We start from the raw sequence: 23,341 nt of genomic DNA, 5'->3' as shown, positions 1-23,341 counted from the left end.
GGCCTTGAATGGGAGTTTAACCTGAGGCTGCGGTAAGGACACTGCCTTTAGTTATGGGGCGCCTGCTTTATCCACTCAGCCACTGACGCCCCAATTTTAATCATTTTAAATATGTTTTTCGTTAACTTGTTTTTATTCCTGGACAATTTTCCCTCCCTGTTTTAAAATCATTTTCTAAATTTACTAATTTCTTCCACTTTGTGGAGTATTTCTTATCAAATTGCTCATTGCTTTTTTTCCATGTTTTAGGAACGAATTTGCACCAATACGCTCTGGATTCAAAGGTTTCAAAACTTCTGAGAGGTATCTGAAAGCAGCAAAAGAAAAGTGATGTCGCTCCAGATTCCAAAGGGTTAAACAGACCAGCTTATAATATAAGTGCCCTCACAGTTTAATGGCGCTGACTTATATCTAAAAATAATGGGATATTCACATTTTAAATTGTAAATATCATTTTTGTCATCCTTCCACACTCACTGCACAGTGTCAGGTTATTTCATAAATGACCTACTTATTGTACAGTCTTATTTATTTCTTGCGCACTGCTCTTTGCACTATGTATATAGTTTATTCTGTCATTATGTGCACTATGTGCATTGTCTTGTTTTTCTTACCTGTTTGTTGTTGTTGAGCGGAGCACTGTTACGAACAGAATTTCCCTTGGGATGAATAAAGTATTCTGATTCTGATTCTGATTCTGATTGTTTGACTTTACAGAAATTCTCAAAGACAAATGTTAATTTCATTAATTTATTAAACAAAATTTTCATTTTACAGTACATACAATATGCACAAGTGAACCGAAAAAAAACGCATGTGTGTTTGCTCTTTGTAACAAGTTAAGACACAAGTTACAGTGAAATTAAGACATTTGGCTGATATTTATGTTTACACCATAAATTCATGCAGACCTAATAACTGCCTTAAAAAACTCTTCTGGGAAACTGATTTTATTTATATATAAGGTATAAATGTACTGTCTTTATGTGTGCTTCAGATGTAATGCATTGCACATAAGTAAACAGCTCAGTATTTTGTACAGGCTTCAGGCCAATTATTCTGCTGTTGATGAGGTTAATGGTTAACAGTGTGTTTACACAGACAGAAAAACATATAAACATTTGAGGACCTGTTACCATCTTATTTTGTCAGTGCTTTGGAAAACAATACACTTCTTGTAAATCCACATGTACAGTCTGCACAATAAAAACTCAATAATCTGTCAATACTGGGATGTGAAACAGCAGCTGAGGGACATTTAAGACTGCAGTTATAAGAGGAAGCTGCCTGTATTCTTGTGGACGTGCTAACACTGGCCTCAGTTCCTGTCAACAATAATCCAGTTATATCTTCTGATGCCACAACGCTATCTAACACATGGCCGCGGATGACGTGCTGGTTTTGTGGGTCAGCTCGACATGCAAAGTTGCCTTGATCAATGAAAATGCTGCAGCAGTCACTCAAACAGATACTGTAAGTGAACTCTTTATGGCCAGTATCAGCTGCAAAGTGTGCGCCTACAAAGGTGCAGAGTCACTGTTTTGCAACCGGAACATCGTTGGCCAGCACACTTACTGCTCTCAGGAAGTGCTGCTTCTCTTTCTGGTCCTTGGCCTCCTCGTCAGGATTTCTTCTTCTTGGTCACTTTCACAGTCCCTCTGAAATAATCAAAATGTTTGGGGTGAGAAACAGATGTGCAGTCGATTGTGTGGTGACAGATGGAGATTTTTAACAAAGTTTAAAAAGAGTATAGAATTACAGGCTACAAATTACCAGCTTAAATATGTAATGTCACAAAGTCCAATACAGTACAGTTCAAATGATAGCTACTGGATTAATACTGTAAACTGTTTTTAAGAAAAACATGGACATTTTCTTGCTGTTCTTCTTCAGTGTTAGTTAACCCTTTGAAACCTGAAAAAATTGGGAAAATTGGAAAGAAGGCAATGAGCAATGAAAGAAAAAATTACGCCAAAAAATAGCAAGAAATTTGTAAAAAGTACAGGAAAATTACCTGAAAATTAGTGAAGAATAATTTTTTTTTTTAAATAATTATAAATATAGGTTTCCCTAACCATTTTTCCTAGCTTTTTTCTAAAAAAAAAAAAAAAAAACTACATTGCTACATATACAAGTAAGTTTTTTGAAATTTGTGGAACATTTCTTACCAAGTTACCTTTGCCTTTTTGTCCCCATTTTTTAAAAAAGAAATTGCACCAATTTCCTCCAGATTTAAAGGTTCAAACACTTTGTGGTGTCTGAAAGCAGCACAAAGAACGTGATGTCGCTCCAGCTTTCAAAGGGGTTAAGAAGAGTGATACCACTCTGATGTTTGCATGAAACAGTAAATTATATTTGAAACCTGTATGTGGGGTCCCGTTTATCTACCATATGATGGCTGGATACCGTCACTTAGGACAGGGCCTCTTTGTCTGGGGGCCCCCCAGAGATTATGTTTTGCCCAACACATTGAAACACTACATCTTGTTTCATTTGTACAAAAACTGAGATGATAAAAATTACATTTTGTGGTTTTATGAGTGGTTTTGAGTTGTATTATTTCTTGGCTGGGAGGACTGATTTCATAAAGTCTCTACTGGTTATCAAGCAACGACACAGTGTCAGTAAGATGTCACTGCTCCTGGAAGTCATTTGTTTTTTTTCCTAGGATGGTGAATGCATGGCCCGTCCTGTTCTCCATCTGACCAGCTACTGCTTGTTGCCTTAGATTTGGGCATTTTTTAAATTTGATTTATTTTGAACATGTAAAAAATAAAATAGAGAAATATATACAAACAAGCTGTCAGAAAAAAAAGTAATATTAACAGATAACGAAAAACATGAAGCAAAAGTACACTGATGACTTGGTATACATATTCGAAAAGGAGTGAGAAGAAGTACACATTTATTTAACCCTTACGTTGTCTTAGGGGCTAAAAATGACCGCCACTACATATAACAGCATAGAAAACCCCTAAATTATCTTTTTTTCAACTTGAAATTCCATGACTTTCCTAGAATGATCCCAACATCAGAAAAAGTAAAACAGCTGAACACCAACAGGGTAAAATCAGGTTTATTTTTGACCTGACAGGTGTAAAATCACACACACACACACACACACACACACCTGCAAAGTCCATGCACACAAACTTGCATACTGTCCTCATAGTGAAGTATAATATATTATGTTGCTTCAGGCTGTTATTTTTACCCGTTAATAAAATGCATTCAAAACTACTTTTTGCACATTTCCTCAGCTTTCTTAGGCTACACAAGTTATATATCTTGCTAACGAATTATGTATACACCCACGCAGTACCTTTAGCAATGATTAACCTCTACTTGTGATGAATAAAAGGTTGTTTCTTCGTGCAAAATAGATCTGGAGTTTAAAATTTAATCAAGCTGCTTTATTTTAGGGGTTTAGTGAAGGCAGGTCATTTTTAGGACAAATGACGTATACAGAAAGTTAAGGCAACACAAGGGTTAATTCCACCCCTTTGCTCCATAAGTAACTGAATTTGAATGAACCAGCATACTTTTTAATTTAAACCCTTTACTTTAATTAATTAATCATATATGCATACACCCACAACCCCAAATCATTTTTTTATACAAATTTTAATTATTATTTACAGAAAAAAAGAGGAAGATAAACTACAAAAAATAAATATTAGGTAGCCAAATAAATACATAGTAACCCCTGTAATTAATCATAAATTATTTTAAAATTATTGATGGTGAGGCATTGTTTTAGCTCCACATTAAAACTGTTCCATAGCTTCACTCCACAGATTAATATATAAAAAGTTGGTGGTGGTACGAACACTCTAAGTACTGAAATTAAATTTTCCCCTTAACCTGTAACCCTGCCTCTCAATCACTAAACAATATCTGAATACTTACTGGTAGTAGATTATATTTAGCCTTAAACATATTTGTGCCATTGTAAATTCCACAAGATCAATACATTTTAATAATTTTGGCTGTAAGAATATTAAGTTATCCCAAGTTACATGATCCAGATAGCCGACATTGTGAATGATTTGTATTTCCCTTTTTTTTTAAACAAAAATGTAATGAACTTTTGTAGTTGCTGCCCCAAACCTCCACACAGTAATTTAAACATTGCAAAACTATTGACCAGTAGAGAATGTGGAGGCATGAAGAGTGATATTGGTCAGATTTAGGGTGAGAATATCAGGGTAAGCCAATCAGAAAATTAGGGTGAGCCAATCAGAGGCAGAGTAAAGCAGAGCAGGGTGGGTCCTCAGCAAGAGAGTGAGTGTCAAAGTCCCCAAAGACTCCCCCAAAGTGATTGCTTTTCGCTTTGAAACTCTGAGTTCTTACCTCATTTTGCTCAGGCAACTTGTGGCCCTTCTTCATGATCCGCGTTAAGTGGTTGCACAGAGCCACAATCCTGAATGTCAGCTTTTGAACAGATAAAAGCAAAGAGAATGAGTCTGCAAATCAATCAAAAACGACATTTTTAATTGCTTTAACAAATCATCTGTGCGCTTACCTTCCACCTGCGTCTGACATACTGCCGCTTAAAGTTCTCCAAATTGACCACTGACAGCCTCTTCACCATGGCCTGTCTGGGATTCAGAGGCTGCAGAGACACAAAAAGGAATGAAAAAGGAAGTCATTTTAATGTTGGATGTTCAAGCAAGTCCAAGAACATGATGCAAAAATACTGGTCAATAACTGGAGCTATAATCTGAGGTACAACAGGAAACATATGAATGAAAGTGAAAGTGAAAGTGAAACAAATGAAAGTGGGAAAATATAAAAACATTTGAACATTTATTTCAGTGTTTAGACAACAGTGAAAAATGTCAGTGTGCACATCAAAGTCCAAAAAGTGTGTGTGTGTGTGTGTGTGTGTGTGTGTGTGTGTGTGTGTGTGTGTGTGTGTGTGTGTGTGTGTGTGTCGGTGTGTGTGTGGCGTGTACATCCGCTGAGATGCTAAAAACACAGATAAGGGGGTAAGATTTTGATGCGCATGTGATCTTATCATAGATGTTGTTTTTCCTGTCAGCTCATAAAACATCTCCAAGAAAGAAATTTTAAAAAAGTTTTTTAAAAATAAATAAACTCAATCTCTGAAAGTGCACATTTGAATCTATGAAAACATGTTAACATGTAACTTCATAAACTTTTGTGAAAAAAACAAAAAAATCAATGTACATATCAACATAGTCTTAAAAATAAATGGAATGAAAAAAATCAATCAATTAAAAAATGTGAACTTGTTACATTCCATTGAAAAGAGTTACTGTGGCCATAACAGTAAAAAACAATCATAAAGAGTTTTGTCTTCATTATTATTTTTATCTACAAAATAACAAGCAAACCTGCTCATTCAAACAAGAGCATAGTCATTTTTTTAGTATCAATGACATTTTAGAATATTTTTTACTTTTTCCAATAATTATGCTGCTTTAAAGAAATAGTTTGACATTTTGTAAAATATGCTTACTTGCATTCTTGCTGAGAGTTACATGATGCTATCTGTCAAACATGAAACTGCAGCCAGAAGGCATTTAGCTTTGCACTGGAATATAAGTATACATACATTTAACAGTGAGCTTTAGCGGTGCTGGCAGGCAGCTTGCTTTTAGATACAAATAGTGCCAGGCTAGCTGTTTCCCTCTGTTTACAGTCTTTGTGCTAAGCTAAGCTAAACTAAGCTAAGGTAACTGTCTCATGCCTCATATTTATCATAGAGATATGAAATGGGTATAAATCTCTTAGTAAAAATGCAAATAAGCATATTTCTTCATATCTCTGTTCCTACTGTTTACACAAGAAAATAAAATGAGATATAAAGAAAATTTAAAGACTACACAGATATACATTCAAAAGTTTGTGCTGCTGAAAAAAACCAAAAATGTGTAGAATTCAAACAACCTCATTTTCAAAAAACATGTTGAGATGTCTAAAGTTAATAAAAGTGTGTCTTTATTTGTGTGCTGTCAGCCAGACTCTGTCAGCGGCTGTTTGGCCTCAGGGCACAGTTCCCTCCTGCAGGACTGATGCAGCAGCTCCTTCAGCGCCTGCTTCATGTCCGTGTTCAGGCTGCTGCTGTGCATGCTGCCGTTGGCTCCCTCTGGATGCAGAGAACTCATCACCTCCTGCAGCCACTGCAGCTCAGAGTTCAGCTCCTGCCTCAGAGCGTCCAGCTGACTCTGCCGCTGGTTGTACTTGCCACTGATGCTCTCCAGACTGGCATCTATAGACTTCATGTCCTCCTGCAGCAGCCTCCTCGTGGCCTCCACTTTACGGAACTCGTAGCGGACCTGGGACAGCTGCTTCCTCGCAGTCTCGCTCTCCTCCTTGTACCAGGCCTCCTTATCGTTGTAGATGGAGAGCAGTGCTTCTATATCGCCCTGCAGAGCGTGGCGGGCTCCTGCCACCTCAGACAGCCCCGTCTCCATCAGACTGACGTCCTCCACCACATGGGAAAAACGCTCAAAGTTGGCATATGTGTTATTCTGGGGCATGCTCGAGTGGGACTGGATGGTGTACTCCTTTAGACGCTTCGTCTTCAGCGTCTCTGCTTTCTTCTCAGCTTCAGCAGGAGCGCTGTCTTCTTCATTGTGGACACAGGACTTCAGACAGAAGAGTGGAGGAGGGGGACACTGAGTGAGTCTCATTGTTGCATCTTGAAAACACACACAGCGGTGTATATCCCAGCAGATGTGGCACTGTAGGGTTAGTGTGTGACCCTACAGCGAAGCCATGGCAGGTGAGAGTGCCACGAAAACAACAGACATTCCTGTTGGGCGTGTTATGTTTCCTGGCTTCATGCTCGAATCCAAACAGGATGAAGACGACTCCACAGCAAAAACACCATTCACATGCATCTCAGCGGCTAATGTCGTTGTGGACGTCTTCAACACAAGTTGTTAAATGTCCATGCCATTAAAACACAATTAGTGACATCTTCAGCTCGATCACTTGAATTTCTGGACAAAATTTTATACTGCAAAAACAGCTGTTCATGATGTGTGTAGCTAAGTGTGTTTATAGGTGGAGAGCAAAAAAAAAAAAAAAATCCTCAGAGAGGAGGTGTGGTACACTGATGGAAACAATATAAAGCAACAGTAATGCATGATTTCCAGCCAGAACATATACAAAGTTAGAGGGTGTGAACTTTTTGAGCATGAAGTCATCTTTGTTTTTTTCTTGGCAGATTTAAAGATGGATTTACTTCTCTAATAAGAAACAAACCTGTTACCCGAATTTTACCTCCGACATCACATGTTAGATGTTTTCACACGTAGGTGGGGGGCTGACAGGAGTTATTGAGGGAAGAAAAACATGCGACAATACACATAAATCAAGCACATACCTTGATCCAGTGATGGTTGAGGGCGTCTTGTATGGTCATCCGTTTTCTAAAATGATGAGAGAAAGAAAAAAAAATGCAGCTGAGTAAATATACCCCGAATAACTGAGCAGTCACGCTTTCGGATGTAAATCTCTCGGGACTATGGCCACAGGAATATTCAGTTTCGTGGATGTGCATTTAAATGGAAACACATGTTAAAGTGGAAACAACTTTCCCTCCCCTAGCATGTCCAAGTTGTATTACAGTTAGTGTTGCTGGAGATTACTGGATCTCTATGTAACAACAAATGACACTCTGCAGTTTGTTGTACAGTGATTTTAGTTGTTCCCCCATCCACCATTTTTGCCTCTATGGAGAGAACCGCAAATAACTTACAACTAAACTTTAGTAACTGTTGATAGCTACTGATAGAAACCGGGCAAATAAAAGCCCTATCCTCTTCCTGTTTTGGTTGTACAAAAGCTGATGCACTTCGATGGTGCTGTAAATCGAGCGTTCATTTTCTAGGAGATTGTAAAATGATACAAATTAGTTCATGGACCACCATAGAGTGCCCCAGGGATGACGGTTTTCTGTAGGCAAACCCATGAGCTAACATTGTTCTGGTTACCTCTTCAAAAAGCCTATGGGATTTTCCCATTGGATTTTTGATCCCTGCAGAAAAAATGCTCTCTGGCATTTAAATGCTTATACTTACATATTTATTCAGGAAAATAATCTTTGCAAATGAACACCACTTTCAGGAAGCCTAAATGCAATCACCAGTATTAAAAAGCCACTGTTAGGCTAAAATTAACTACACTGTGGTCGCGATGCTGTATTCAGTGCAGTTCCGCATGATGACGTTGTGTAGTCTCGTTTAGCCACTTCTTAGCAACCGCCTTTTCTAAGGCAAATTAAAGCTTCACAAATCGCAGCTGAGTATTCACTTACATATTTTATGTCTTAAGACAAACGTGGAAGTCTTTTTAACTTCTGTAAACCACGGACCTTCTTTCAGGCTTCTACCCAAAAACCCATTGACTTTGAGACAGAAGTTTATTTAACATGCTTTATTTAGTGTATCATACTGTGCACCAAAAACAAATGTGCCTAAGTCCTTGCTCTAGATTCCTGTGAACTGTTTCTTTCTTTCATTGTCATTTGGATCAGATCTGCACATTATGTGTTCTCAGGATTTATTGCAGTGAAGCCTTTAATGCTGAATCTGAATCACTGGATTTGACCTTCAGCTGTCTCTTTTTTTTTTTTTACCTCGTGTCCTTCACCAGGAGCTGTCTGATGAAGCTCTTGGCCAGCTCGCTTGTATTGCTAAAGAGCTCTTCGTCGAACTCGTAGTCCATCGCCGAGATGTTTCCAAGCGTTTCCTGCTTCGTGTCGCCCAGGAAAGGTGACGCTCCGCTCAGTCTAAAACAACAATCACACATTCACTGAGACCGTCCTCGATAATCTCTCTAGGTACATTAAGATTCCTTATTCATAATCAAGAATCATCCCAACTTACAGTATATATGTGATGACTCCGATGCTCCTGTGAAAAACAGCACAAGGTTAATCCAAAGTTATGCGCTGCAGCCTGTTGTATGGAAGGCAGCAGAGTCAGAGGTAATTAAAAGCTCTTACCACATGTCTGCCTCCAATCCCAGCTGCTCATAGTTGACTATCTCTGGAGCTGAAAATAGACAGCACACATCACAAACAGCGCCGGGCCAAACACCAGGCCTCCTCTCAAAATGTCCTTCACTGCAAACACATCCCACATAAAAACACTTACCAACAAATTCAGGGGTTCCAAAAATGTTTTTGAAATCTGCCCCAGCTTCTATTTTGTGTGCCAGTCCAAAGTCTATGAGTTTGATGCGGGGTAGAGGGACATTCCTGTCCAGCAGCATTATGTTTTCAGGCTGAAGTGCAAACAGAACAAAACAGAGGCACATTTGTCAACAGATTTCTACTAATACCCAGACTGGGCAATTCATAAACAACACTGAATAAAACAAGTTACCTGCTCAAAGCCTCCTTTTACGTAAGCATTAAAGAAAAACATTGCATCAGTTACAGTCATATCTACTCAAAATCTGAAAGTAAAAGCTCTAAAACTTTTGCTTATTCTATTTCTGCTGAGAAATAATTCACAGTTGCTTAGCATAAAGACTGGAAACTGCAGGAAATAGTTTAAAGTAATAAAATCTTTGGCACCTCCAGAGATAATTAATTAACATTCAATCCCAACAAAAGCAATGGTGTAAAATAGATAAATTAACGTTTACGGGTGTTATGTGCAGGACTTTTTCATGGTCGGGATCCATACAGGAAGTTATTTTACACTTTGATTTTTGCACAAATTCAAGATATACTGAGCAGGATTTTCATACAAAAACAATGTATGGACTTAAAAGTAAAAACCAATCTCTCTTAATCGCTTATGACCCAGTAGAGGTCTGTGGTGGTGTATTCATCTGCAGAGAATCTGCCCCTGTCTGTGTTTTTTCTTATTTTGTGTTCTTGGACACAGTGTGCAGGTGAGGTCGTGACTTTATTAAAAAAAGGTAGCAACCAGGTGCCGAAAGCAGAATACATCAAGGAGGAAGCTACAAAAATTGTTAAGATAATAAAGGAAATGAGAGTGAATCAGAAATTGGCTTTCACTTTCGCTGCTATATTGATTGCAAAAAGTAACCAACTATTCCTGCAAAGTATACCTTTAACCCTTCACTATTAGACACACTCATATTGCCCAGCGCACAGAATGCACTTTTCAAAATCAAGCTTTAAAGATACTATACATAATTATTTCCTACTTTCACTGAGTTGATTTGATTTCAACTAACTTAAGTCCTAATCATAAATATAATATATAATCAATAAATAATTGATTTTTATAATTTTAACCCTTTAAATGCCAAGTTTTTGTCATGATGCCACTGTTTTTAGATGAAAAAAAAACACATCAAAAATATATTTTTTTAACATAGTACATGCAAATTTTATATTTATTTATTTTGATTATCGCAGCCAAGGATATGTCAATGATTTGCAGCAACACTGATTGTGATGGTGCACCTTGTGGAAATAAGCATGTATTTTCTCCATATGCCAAATATGGTAAAAAATGGCATCATCAGGTGGAAAATAGTAAAAATTGACAAAGAATGACACACAAAAATAATACGGTGCATGTTTGAATGGGTTTCAGTGGCACATTTTTTATACTTGATAGTATAAATGTAACAATTTTGTTTACACGGTGTATTTTATTTTTATTGTGGGAGCTGAGCTGGAAATTCAAAGATTAAGAGCGTTAAATGCGCCAGACAGTCCCTAAGGGTTAAACAAACAACACACAATTAGTTATTTTATGAGTTTAGCATAGTAACTGTGTTGCTTTGGATTTCTCTAAATTAATATAAAGGTCACAAGCTCTTTAAAATCTGCGTTGACTGTGCTAACAGTTTCAACATTTTCCCTGAATGAGTCTTAACCCTGCGATTTCACAGAAAAATGAGCGCACAGGTCTGTCATTGTGAGGCCGAGGCCTCAGGCAGGTTTGAATCAAACCCTTCACCGAGTGTCGCTTTTCCTTAACTTCTAAATAAAAACCATTAAAAGTGAGAGGAGGAGCTGCAGCTGCATAACAACAGGACAGTGACTGTCAGCAGCGTGGACGACACTGCTCTCTGAAAGTGAGGAGATAACCTTGTGGTGTCCGTATCTGAGAGTCTGGACCTCAGCCACAGAAAACAGGAAGGATGTGTGACTCAGAATGGTGAGGCTCGAGCGACACGTACATTAGACACCTGCTATATATATTTCACTTTGAGTCCTACTCGACCCTGCATGTGCTATACAGTTCAGTAGCTGTGAAGGTAACGAGTATCATCATCGTCACGAGACAAGCATAGATTTACATATTGTGCGTAGAGGGAGCATACCTTCAGATCAAAATGCGCAATCCTCTTGGAGTGGAGGTACTGGACTCCATCTAGGATTTGCTTGATAAACCGAGTGGCCTCCTCTTCACTGAGAGACTCCTTCTGAGCCAAGAAGTCAAATAGCTCTCCTCCAGACACCCTGTAACACACACACACACACACACACACACACACACACACACAGGGTCACGTTTTCACCACTACAAAGGACATTACATCAACACACATAACCCTTGAACAGCTGCTGAAAACTGCCTTTTATTAAATCAAATATTTTTTCATTTTTTAATTTTATTTATTGAACCTTTATTTAACCAGAAAAACTTCTTGAGATTAATAAAACTCTTTTTTAAAAGGGTCCAGCCCAAAAACAGGCAGCAACGTAAGTTATAAACAGACAACATAAGACAAAAATACTAAATCAAAATATAAAACTGTCCCTATACTGAAAGTGAGTCTCCACAATGTGACAGTTTTCATTACAGATTTGCACAAAACTTAAGTGATATTTTCAAAATGTCGATAAAATACAATTGCAAGATGACTGCGTACCTACTGAGTGATGTTATGCAACTTCTCCTCGGGCAATAACAATCGAAGAAGCATAGTGATGGATGTTCAAAACATAAGCAGGTTTATTTCTATTGCAGCCACCACACTTCTTCATTATTTCCAATCACAGGCGACTTAGGCATGTTGTGCGAGCGATAATGCAAAGGCAAACCTCTTAAACGTGGGAGTGGCCACGTATGAAGGATTTCTGGGAGGTGACAGTCCACAATTTCAGGAATTGTAGATTCAAAACTTCTGGATGATCCACTTAACTTTAGAAGAGTTATGTGATGCAATAACACCTCTTGTAGCTCCTGCTGCATCATGAGGGAGCCAGTTCCTACTGACAAGCCAAATATGGCCTTTTCAAATCACCTAAAATATCAACTCATGCAAGCGCAAAACTTTTTTGTGATAAATGGGAGTTTCTTTCAAAATTGACATGTTTCCATTGGATGTATTTTAAATTCGCAATGTTAATTTGTACAATTTAAGGGTTAGTGGAAACCCGCCTAGACTTATGTCCCCACAACACAAGTAAAACACCTGCACACACAAACATAGTCAGATAATCTGGAGGGAGGGCTCTCTTCAACATTATCTGAAGTGAGTTCTCAGGATTTGGATGCACTGGTTCAGGATGCCTTAGATATGTTTGTTTATGGTAACAATGTGCCCTACTTATGAATCACTGTAAAAATGTTTTTATAATAAAATACTTGAAAACCTGCTGAAAAGTGGTAAAACACATCTTTTGACCAGCTGGCAGCCCATAAACATGATGTTCTTTTATATTGGCACAAAGAAAACAGAACAGACTTAGTGACTCGCAGTGTCTCATCCTGCATCTAACAGGAACTGTTCTGTTAGTCAGTTTATCGCTGCTTTGAGTGGACTGAGCTTTCTTTTAGTCCTAATTGTGCCTGCCATGTTGCCAGGCACTCTGTGGACCCAAACAGGGCCCTCGCTCTGAGGAAACACAAGCCTATTGACTCTGCGAGAGACATGCGGTTGTCTCTGGCAGACATGATGCTGGCAAAAAGGTTCTCAGCAAACACAGACTGAACAAACAATCTGCGTACACAGAAATGAACTCACACGTGAGAACATGAACAAAAAAAGTGGAGATGTTTGGATATTTTCAGGTGTAATGCTAGTGTTATTGGCAAGCATGACTAAACTCGATTCTTTTAAGGATGTTGTGATGCACTGTTGACTCACAGTTCGAGGATGAGCACCACATCCGTGCGGTTCTCGTACACGTCATGCAGGGATATTATGTTGTTGTGCTGGAGCTGCTGCAGGATGTCCACTTCCCTCTCAATCTCCTCTCTTCTTACGCCACGTCTGCTGGCCCGACTCTGGCGCTTCTTGATAAACTTTGCTGCATATTCCACACCTGTGCTCTTCTCTACGCAGCGTTTGACAATCGCAAACTGCCCACTGCAGACACAAAAGAAGAAAAAAGACACTTAGCGTTCTGTAATTTTTCAAGACAGAGAACAATTTCTAATGACAATCTTAACAATTAAAACAGGATATAGCTGTAGGTGAAGACAGATATCAAGGAGGAAACCATTGTGTCAAAACCAGCTGAAACATTGAGGTACAGTTCATGACCTCTGTTTCCCGACTAGACAGAGAACAATCGGACAGGCCAGCAGTGTGGACAGAGCTGCTGTCCTCCCACTCCAGCAACCTTCCTGCCAAATTTCTAGCCATCCCCGAGAGCTCAGTCCACTGAAAAAATCCCAGAAACTCTGAATATTTCACAACAGAGGTGTGGCTCAGAGACCATCTCTCAGTGGATTATTGTTTCACTTTTTTTGCTGTGCTCTTGTACTGCATGCTACAGCCTGTGGACATGTGATTATGGCATTCAGTTAATGAGTTTGAATCCTATAGTAACCTAAAATTGGTATATTAGATTAAAAGACAGGGGTGACTCCACCAGTAAACTTGGTAAAGTTAACAATCACTCTCCCCTGACAACTACACAGTCATTTCACTCATAATTGACCCACTGACAGACTGAATGAGAAGTGTGAAAGCATTTTCCAGCACTGTCGCCCAGTTAAATATATGTGGCGAGTCTTTATTATCAGTCCAGCACTTATAATCTTAGCCTGCTGCCACTCCTGCTGCTTTACACGCTTCCTGCTGCTGTGGGCTGACCAGCCCACTTTATACATTCAGAGTCTGAAAACAAACCTCTCAGTCACTGATCCCTTAGTAACAGGCCACAGAAGGACACAAGGGCGAATGTGGTTGGCAAAATGTTTCTGAGTGGGGAAGATGAACGTAGTCTTTCATAGAGCAGATGAGTAACAATCAGACAAGTATGCATACAGATTAGTGACTATATTATGGTATTTACCAAACATCATTTCAAATACTTTAGTGTAACATGGACACTTAACATTTTTAGAAATTGTGAAATAACACAGAGAGAGAGGATACAGATAATGACTGGCAGGCATATGTTTTGGATATGACTGTCCACACAGATATTCCAGGTTGGCTGTGAGAGGCTGTCCAGTCTGTGTCCACTATCATCATGGTGTCTAGTGGGCTAAGAATAGCCCGGCTCGCTCTCCACCTGCCACATCTTTGCTGCTGCTGCTGCTGCTGCTGCTGCTGCTGCTGCTGCTGCTGCTGCTGAGGCGAGGAAGGAGGAAAGAGCCTGCTGAGCCGGAGCTGCTGGATAAAGCTTATCCAAAAACACATGGATACATGCTGTGCTCCTGCCACGCTCATTTCACACAGCAGTTTACACTTTGTACATTCACAGAGCGCTCACACAGAGATAGCTCCAGCTCATCCCTAAACAAATAAATAGTTTACATACAAAAGTAACCTTTCCTTAACTGCATTAGTGTGGAAGGGTTGAGCCAGTTTGCTCTTCTGGAGACACACCCAGTCCAGTTCAACAACCACATCTGGGAGCTGCTCCGCTCAAGGCACTTAGCTAAGACTTTTATTTTAGGTTGTCTTGCTTAAAAATGACAAAACAACTGTTACTAGGGTGTACTGTCACTACACAAGCCCAGATCAGTATTGACTATTACACTGGCGGGACAAAATGTTTGCTAGAACATCCAGTATTATGCAATTGGTCTTTGTCATGAGAGGTAATGCAGTGTGTTGTGGGTCCCAAGTTGTAAACAACTCAACAGGGAGCATTGTCTTTGCGTGGGGCATTTCCTTTGGTGAAATGGGACACTCATGTTATGTGAAAGGCTGAATAAAAAGTCACACAAAAGAAATGGTAGAAAAGTTGACAATGACATAAGATTTTTTTGGTTTGTCACTTGGAAAAGAGGTTGTGGAAAGCAGGTAGAGGACATAACAAAGAGGCATTAGATGGCCTGGGTCCAGTGGTGAGACAGACGGATATCACTTCTGACTTCTTTGTTCATGCTTGTTTGCGCTCTGCATTTTCATAAAGGCAAGTAAGAGAGTTTTGGTTTTTTAAGTACTGAATGTGATTACTGCAAACTATGGCCTCAAATACCTAAATTAAAGGGATAGTTCTGATTTTTTAAAGTGGGGATGTATGGGGTACTTATCCATTGACAGAATACTGTATTACATACAGTATACTGTCATATGGCATGCCTCCAGTCAAGAGAAACAGGCAGGAATGCGTCTTAGAAGCTACGGAATCTACTATGGAGAGCTCAGTAACAAAACATATTGTAGCCACCGAAAGAAATCCGTATCAGTTTGAGTGTATTCTATATTGAGAGTATTTTCTCTGCCTTACCTTAATTTCAGATATTGATCTCCAACTGGCAATGAAGCCATATTGCTCTTTCTAAAGCCAGACTCCACTGAGAAAAACAGGGATTTAACATGGCTGACTACAGAAGCTGATGGTCTACAGACACCTTGATCAGTTAGTTTGTGTTATTGTGTGACTTAGGAGTTTGAAAGGGTTAATTTGGATTAACTTAAATAACATTTAATAACTTGTCGAAGCAGCGGTACACCAGAAACTCCTGTGTTCAGTGCGCTAAAATCACTATTTTTGTCAATCAAGTCTGGTGGCTTTGATGAAAGAATAGATGGGACTCTAGCCTGCTTCTCCAAACTGGGAGTGTGCCTGCTGACATCTACTGTCAGTAATACACTGACTATGCATAAGTATCGCACACAAATCCACTTTACCCCCCCCCCCCCCCCAAAAACACATGAACTGCCACTCTCTACCTTCTTTCTTAAACCGCTGAGAAAAACTTGAGTAAAAGCACCACAAATATGCAGTAGTATTAGTTACAGGGCACTTGTATTGAATTGCATTATACGGTACAGGTGTTTCAAATATCCTCAAGAGATTTCTTTATGCCTCAGTGGCTTCCAGATTCTACAGAAATACATACTCTAACCACAGAGCCTGAGGGGGTTATTATTAAGCTCATTTGCTCATATGAAAGCAACAAAAACACTGACAAGATCAGATGTCAGTGTGAACATGTCCGAACAGAGAATGCAGGAGAGAAGGGGGGGGGGGGGGGGGGGGGGGGGGGTATGTATGCCATAACAATAGTCTTCAAAGAGTATCACACATGCCGCTAAGGAAAAATAAAAAACAAAGCGGGCGGGGTACTGGAGCAGAGCAGCAGCAGAGTGGAATCTGAAATGCCCCCTCTATCTGTTCTATTCACAGGACGTTTCCACCCCTGAGACATCGCCTGTTAGAGATGACTACGATAATGTGTGAACTGAGGAGTAGGGTAACTCGCTCAATGAATTCCACCTGCAAAGAAAGCAAACATCAAGCAGCCCAAGGGGAGAAACTGTCACAAAGCCGGAGCAACAACAGTGTCTTTTATTTGCCCGTTAAAACACAACAGAATGACCCCTCACTGTTTTTGTCCAAATGTGAGAAAGTACACAACAAACATGTCAGCGCAAGGGCTTTACTTTGGTGTTATTGTGAGGTGCAGGGTAAAAGTGGTGAGAGCGGTGATGCTGGGAGTGGTATTCCACAACGGGCCAGGCGTGCCGGCTGTCTTAGCTCTAAGCCGGGCCAGTGGGGCTGAAAGTACCATCTCCCCACAGACTTTCCACTTCCAACAGCTGAAGGTCATTATCCACAGCCAAGGTTGGAGGAATGCTCGGACCAGTGGCGCCGGCCCAATATTTAAACACATTTCTCAACTGAACCTCTGGGGCGGCGTGACAAAGACGGACAGATTCATAATTGGCCAAGCCCTGTCCCTAACTGCCCCCGCCATCTGTGATCTCAGATGTTTAGGAGAAGCAGCTTAAACTTCTAAAGTGTGACTCATCACTGCAGGAAATGTAATTTCTGATGCATTATCTACAAATGCCTGAAAATCCTTATCTGCTGCTACTATCATGAATGTCTAAACATTTATGCCCATTAAGTGTTTAGGATTCCCACTTGTTTTGAAGTGGTCAGATGTCGACAATGCATCTGTTGAGAAGCAGGGCTGTACGAGTATCTACTGACAGTGATGCAGTGACCTCTGTCAAAATCAGAACTCCAGGAATGTCAAAGAGGTCAACGTGGAGTTTCCTTTACCAGGCTGCACTAAATAAACACATTTTTCACCCCACTCAACAGCAGGAATGTCCCTTGGAGCTGACAACACACATTCTTGTCTTGCTTCTTGTACATGTGTGCCGACTGTCTGTGCTATAGATACATCATGTACAGTAAATCCCTTTAAAGAAATTCTAGCACTTTACTGCGCTCATCAGCAGCACCTGTCCGCCCCGCGACCATCAGCTCTTCTCACTTCAACACATCTAGCGTGTGAATGCTGCGGCCTCAAGTGTGCATCGCTGCCCTCACTGTATCCTCTCAACAGACAACAGACTTCTGCAAACTTATTTCTCTAATTTGTTTCCTTCTACAAAAATGTGGCTAGTATTTATAGAATTTGCAAATACCGCAGTGCCTAGAAACAAATTGGTTTACTCTTTACCAAGTGTTGAGTGTGATGTGACCTTTTCAGTGTTCCTGCATTCAGATGGAAGTAGACATTTGAGTAGGACAATAACAAGAGACTACAGACATGCGAGTGGATCTGTGAGGTTAGGGACAGCAATGCTCACACTGAATTCTAAATTAAGCATGCTATAATGCTCTGAATTATAATGCTAACATATTAATGTTTAGCAAGGTTTTTTTTTATGTTCACTATTTTAGTTAGCATGCTGCAATTTGCTAGTTAGCACTAAATTCTAAGTTCAGTTGAGGTAGATGGGAATGTTATTAGTTTTACAGGTATTTAGTGGTAGGAATTAGGCTTACACAGTATTATGGTATTACGATATACCAGAGTATTTATTATCTATTATAGTATTTAGAAATCCTGAAGGTATGCTTCTCAATACAGTCATAAATACAAGTGCTCCTCTTTCTTTTAAACTCATTGTATGTAGTGCACAGCATGAACCACCAGAACTCACTTCAATTTTATTTCTAAAGCCCATTATCACAAAACACAGGTTGCCTCAAAGGGCTTTACATACAACATCCCTCTGCCCTTAGACCCACACATCATCACAAGGAAAAACTCTACTAAAAACCCCTGTAACAGGGGGGAGGGGTGGATAAAAACTTCACTTTCTAGATGTAGCTGAGCTGAAAACACTTCAACACCTAGTGGTGGAGGGAGAAGTTACCGGACTGTAAACAGCTGGGGGCCATCAGCGAGAGACCATGGGGATTTTTGTCATTTGTTACATAAAACTTGGTAAATTAGGGATTTTATTTTACCAAACCAGAGCTGGTTATTGTTGGAACAGCAGACTTACTGACTAGATTACTAGCAAGAGTAGCAGAGACAGTTTGGGCCAGTTTTATTTTATTTTCTGTTAAGTTTTAATAAAGTGTGTAAGGGGTATCATTTCAAAAATGATGATTCTAGTACAAACACATGTACTTACCCTCAAAGATATACCGATACAAATTAAAATACTTCATTTGCCTATAATGGGAATGGAGTGGGTTTTAGTTGAGCCATTATTTCAAATGTTTTGGTGGTATCTTGGCACACTGAACTGCCAGCTCTGCTGAATACACCGCACTTAACTTCACCACACCAAAGACTGTAGGGTAGTACTGTTTGCTGCTGCTGTGGGAGCATGAGCTTTATGCCAGGGATATTTACGGGAGTCCACTCAGTGGCAGACACACACTGACAGGGCTAACCTTGCCTAACATCACACAGTTAACATTATCTTACGGTTATGAAGAGGTCTAAGAAAAGAGTCGAGGCATTTCGGTGTCAGTGCAAGACTGCTGGAACTGCTCAACAGCTCAAGAGAGAGGCTTCGGAGATGGCTGCAACTGGTTGATTAGGTGAGGACGGTCCCGGACGAGACCCACTGCACAAAAAGGACTGAGTGCAGGTATTGTTTGACTAGAAACATTTCAATAATACCTGGTACTGGATTATTGAGGTCAATACCTTAAAGGCATTAAGTACCAATACCAAGCTCTAGACCTGATGGTGGCACTATAAAAGAGTCAGAGGATCACAGAGTCAGGAGGATTCATCCTCTGGGGACCACAGATGTCTGGACACAATTTAATTGAGATCCAATGATTGTCAAGATATTTCGGTTTAAGTGGTAGACTGACTGACAGCCAACATTACTATTTGTAGAGCCATGCCCCCACTGGCGAGGTCAAAAACACCAAACACAATCTCTGCTATGATGCAAGTGCAGTTTTTAGAGATTTCAAAATCAGGAGGAAGTTTACAAGCCTTTTATTTATGTTCAGGCATGCAAAGACAATGGTACTTCCTGTCCAAGGGTGCATCCTGTGCAGTTTTGACGTTGCTTGATGATGACTAACAGTGATGGTGTTGTTTTTTTCATTCATAGCCACCACAGTATCAGCATCTAGCACAGGCGGTAGTTAAGTTATAAAAATTCCTGATTATTATGACTAAACATGGAAAAAAGTGGACCTGTTGTTGACAGGTGGAGCTCACATAGTCCACCATCAGCCACTGGCGTAACAGCTCACCATAGTCTCACTAGTGTTGTGGGAGGGCTGATGGCAGCTGTGGGCTCACACTGTGACACTTCCTACTATATGTCATCATCAATGTCATCACTCACATTGTGAGACAGGTCAGTGCATGCCTCACATCTCGAGCAAAGGGTTGTTTCACAGATTGATTTACCAAAAACTCACGTCAGTCCTGGAAAGAAACATTGAGTACAATTGTGTGGGGCCCTGTGACATTGAAATTTGTCAGTAGGGAGGACAGTGATGCATCATCTTTCCTGTAGCATATGGCTCAACTGTTCCACTAAGCACAGAATATCTTAAAAACTCCACAGATTGTTTTTTGGTCCCCCTTATCAAATTTCCCCACCTTCTCAAGAGGACAATTGAGTAACAGTTCCATTGCAGCATTTAGAGGGGAGGCTTGAACGCATGAGAATCTCACAAACTGTGGGCGGGGTGGGCTGCATCCTCCAAATCTCACTACAAAGTTGTCACAAGTGAGAAAATTCTCAGACAACTTCTGTGACTGAAAAAAAGACTCTTTTTTTTTTTCTCAGTCGCAGACATCTGCTACTCTTAACCACACCAGCTTTCTATTTCCCATGACAGCAGCGCTCAACATGCACGAAGCTCAGCTCACAGCAGAGTCGTCTTATCAAGCAACATGTTTCCAGCTCAACCACAACTCAGCGGTAAATGAAAGGCGTGGAAATGTGTTGTTTAGAGACTGACAATATCACTATTACTCTCCAACAGGGCACTCTTTATCAACCTTTTATAAACGCTTCAGAAATAACTTTTAAAAAGCTTTTTGTAACAGGGGCTTTAAAAGTTGTAATGCAGGGAAATCATTAGTTTTTTTAGATTTGTTAAAATTCATTTCAAAGAACATTTGAATTGCCAGGTTATGGCCAGCATGACACTTGCTTTGTCCTTCCTCATCCTTGATCATCTGTATATCAGTTACTCATCCCGAGTTGTGTTAAATTTAAAAAGAAACTTTGCTGTGTCGCATGCCTTCATGGTAAATGAAACAAAAGCAAAACTATATGAAAACATCTGTTTGCAGACACACACACAATATGTGCAGTATAATCCAGGTCTTATTTATGCAGTCCTACACTCAGTACTTCCCAAACACATGCATTTTTTCTAAAACCTTACGATTTAAAACACCTTCGCATAAACATTTGAGACACAGTCGAGTAGCACGCCGGGACAAATTTGAACTCTGCTCGGTGGAATGCACAACCAGAGTTCATATGAGAAAACTTTCTTCCCAAATTCAGTGTAATATGGTGTAAGTAACTGATACACAAATAATTATTTTTCATGTTAAGTATTCCTTTAATTAATCAGGAGAGCATCTAAAATTTTGGAGATAATCTGTCATTATATATTGTATTGTACATTTTAAGAACATTGTTTTTAACAATACCTTATAACTAATCCAGAGGGCATCAATACATGATCAATTTGCTATTAATAAAGCATTAATTGCAGGTTAAAGACTACCAAAAAGATGACACCCATTATCATTGAAAGGCAGTCTGTTTATCTTGATAATCAATCTTTTCATTCGCAGATGCATTTTAATATTTTATGCTATCAAGCACATGATGATGATGAACCCCAATGCAAAATACAAAGAAAATGTGACAAAACTTTGCCTCTGTAGGCGTACACTGTCAGGGTGTGTCGGAGCAGCTGTGCAGTAAATGACCAGCAATAACTGGGACACGGTGCATATTTTGATGGGTGGTGAAAGTTTAGAGGTCAGACACTTTCATTTCACACCCTTTCTCTCTGTTAGCGAGTGATGCACACATGCCAAAGCTGTCCTTCTGTGCAGAGTGGATTTGTAGCTTCCTCAATCCACACTACACCCTGCAAACTTCCTTTAATGTATTTCCCCATGGGGACCCAGTTTCCTCGATGTCTGGCTCCTAAACACTTAACACATTGATCCTCCACCCAGACACCACCATCCTTACAAAAGTAGTAAATCAAATTTTATTTTCTCTCCTGGATCTGCTCAAACACAGCTTGTTTTCTCAAAGTGCGTTTACTTTTCAGGCTTTATCTCTCGCTGTAAACTTCAGCCTACTTCAACATGGTGACACTCCCAATTTCAAGCTTAAACAAGGCCAGCTGTTTGCATACCTACACATGAGGACCACAAGGTCAAGAGGCATTCAGGGGAGAGCTGAATCACACTCTGACTCACACAAATTGAGAAGGATCATTTTCTAAGGAGTGGAATTAAACATCTCTTACTGTGCAACTTTGTGAAACACTCACCTCCCCAGTTCTTCTCCAATGTCATAGAAATCCTCCACATTCTGCTGCTTGAACACCGCCATGCCAGGTGTCTTCATTGATGTATTTTATCTCCTCAAACGTGCACCACTAAAGCCCGTCTATCCAGCCGTCTGCTTCCCTTTCTCCACGAGTCCAGCCCTGCTGATAGAAAGAGGTGTTCCTGAAGAATTCTGACTGCAGTGATGAAGATGTTTACATGTTCCAGCTTGTAAAGCATTCCATCTCAGAGTAGTAACAACTTTTATCTACCTATTGAGAAACCGTACGTGACCAGAAAATGAAGTAAAAATGTGGACTTAGTCTGTGTTTCACTTGTCTAAATACTGATTATTGGCTTTAATAAGCAACTCATACAAGTGTGCCAAGCTGGCAGAATAACAGTGTTTAGTTGTGATTAAATCAGGATTACAAATGAAAAAAACAAAAAAAAAACATTTGGGGTAATTAGGGCAGGATATCTGAAATTTGCTACCTTTGTGAAACTTTCTGTCTGGCAAACAGGCTGACAGCAGCAACATATACTTTCTAAGTACTGAAAATAGCATTTACTGCTATAAAAATACAAACAAAAATGTGAAGACTAAAGACCCCTGAAACACCACAGACTTCCTAAGTTTCATGTCACACTTGAAGTGGCTCCACACTGCAATCAAAGCGTATGTCTTACCTTCTGTCAGAGCTGAAGATAAACTTGCATCCGTTCCCACGTCTCCTACAGCCGGTCTGTTCTCCTCATGGCAGCACTTCAGGCACCAAACTGCTCCTGTGGCCTCTCTGTTGTTTTCTGTCACTTGTGGCAGCACCATCAGGCTTTTGTGTCTGCAGAAGTCCCTCCCCCTCATGGCTCTATTATGAAACTGCATGCATGAGAGAGGCAGGCTAACAATAAACATGACTGACATGTCTGTTTATTCTACCGAGCATTTAAGGAAGTGAGGATTACTACAAACAGCTGGATGGTTTTTTTTTTTTTACTTTTTATGAGCACCTGCAGATAAAAGAGATTTCACTCTGTCGTTGTTTATTGAATTTGTCTTTTAACTGGTATAACAAAAGCATACAGTGGCACATATTCACTTCTGTAACAAAAGCTTTGCCTTTTTCATCATTAAATGGTAACAATGGACAAGAAATTATAGAAATGCACATACAAAATGGGAAGTGCCCCATAAT

General features: G+C 39.8%; 1 protein-coding gene across 3 annotated transcripts; it reads right to left on the bottom strand.

Annotated features, from left to right (window-relative positions):
* Positions 1 to 738: 738 nt before the first annotated feature.
* dapk2b (death-associated protein kinase 2b) lies at positions 739 to 22,965 on the bottom strand. Of its 3 annotated transcripts, XM_042496163.1 has the most exons (12): positions 22,836 to 22,965; positions 22,148 to 22,306; positions 13,066 to 13,287; positions 11,293 to 11,431; positions 9,135 to 9,264; positions 8,984 to 9,032; positions 8,865 to 8,891; positions 8,615 to 8,767; positions 7,361 to 7,406; positions 4,526 to 4,615; positions 4,354 to 4,434; positions 739 to 1,658 (listed from the first exon to the last, which is right to left on the bottom strand). In XM_042496163.1, the coding sequence occupies exons 2-12, from the start codon at positions 22,222 to 22,224 to the stop codon at positions 1,581 to 1,583; spliced, it is 1,092 nt and encodes a 363-aa protein (XP_042352097.1). In that variant the 5' UTR covers positions 22,225 to 22,306; positions 22,836 to 22,965; the 3' UTR covers positions 739 to 1,580. The 3 variants fall into 3 exon arrangements, with proteins under 3 accessions (XP_042352097.1, XP_042352096.1, XP_042352095.1); XM_042496162.1 differs by lacking the exons at positions 739 to 1,658; positions 4,354 to 4,434; positions 4,526 to 4,615 and adding an exon at positions 5,894 to 6,617 and having other exon boundaries at positions 22,148 to 22,309; XM_042496161.1 differs by lacking the exons at positions 739 to 1,658; positions 4,354 to 4,434; positions 4,526 to 4,615 and adding an exon at positions 5,894 to 6,617.
* Between the last annotated feature and the right edge of the window lie 376 nt (positions 22,966 to 23,341).

The sequence above is a fragment of the Plectropomus leopardus genome, chromosome 11, assembly GCF_008729295.1.
Source record: "Plectropomus leopardus isolate mb chromosome 11, YSFRI_Pleo_2.0, whole genome shotgun sequence".
In the NCBI taxonomy this organism is placed as follows: Eukaryota; Metazoa; Chordata; class Actinopteri; order Perciformes; family Serranidae; genus Plectropomus; species Plectropomus leopardus.
This window is presented reverse-complemented; position numbering and strand designations above follow the sequence as displayed.

Excerpts from the sequence above, each read along its gene's own strand:
- dapk2b (XM_042496162.1), bottom strand. The coding sequence starts at position 22,224 with ATGAAGACACCTGGCATGGCGGTGTTCAAGCAGCAGAATGTGGAGGAT. Across the intron at positions 11,432-13,065 it reads GTGGTGCTCATCCTCGAACT|GGTGTCTGGAGGAGAGCTAT; the intron begins GTGAGTCAACAG and ends TGTGTGTTACAG. Across the intron at positions 8,768-8,864 it reads GGAGTCATCACATATATACT|ACTGAGCGGAGCGTCACCTT; the intron begins GTAAGTTGGGAT and ends TTGTTGTTTTAG.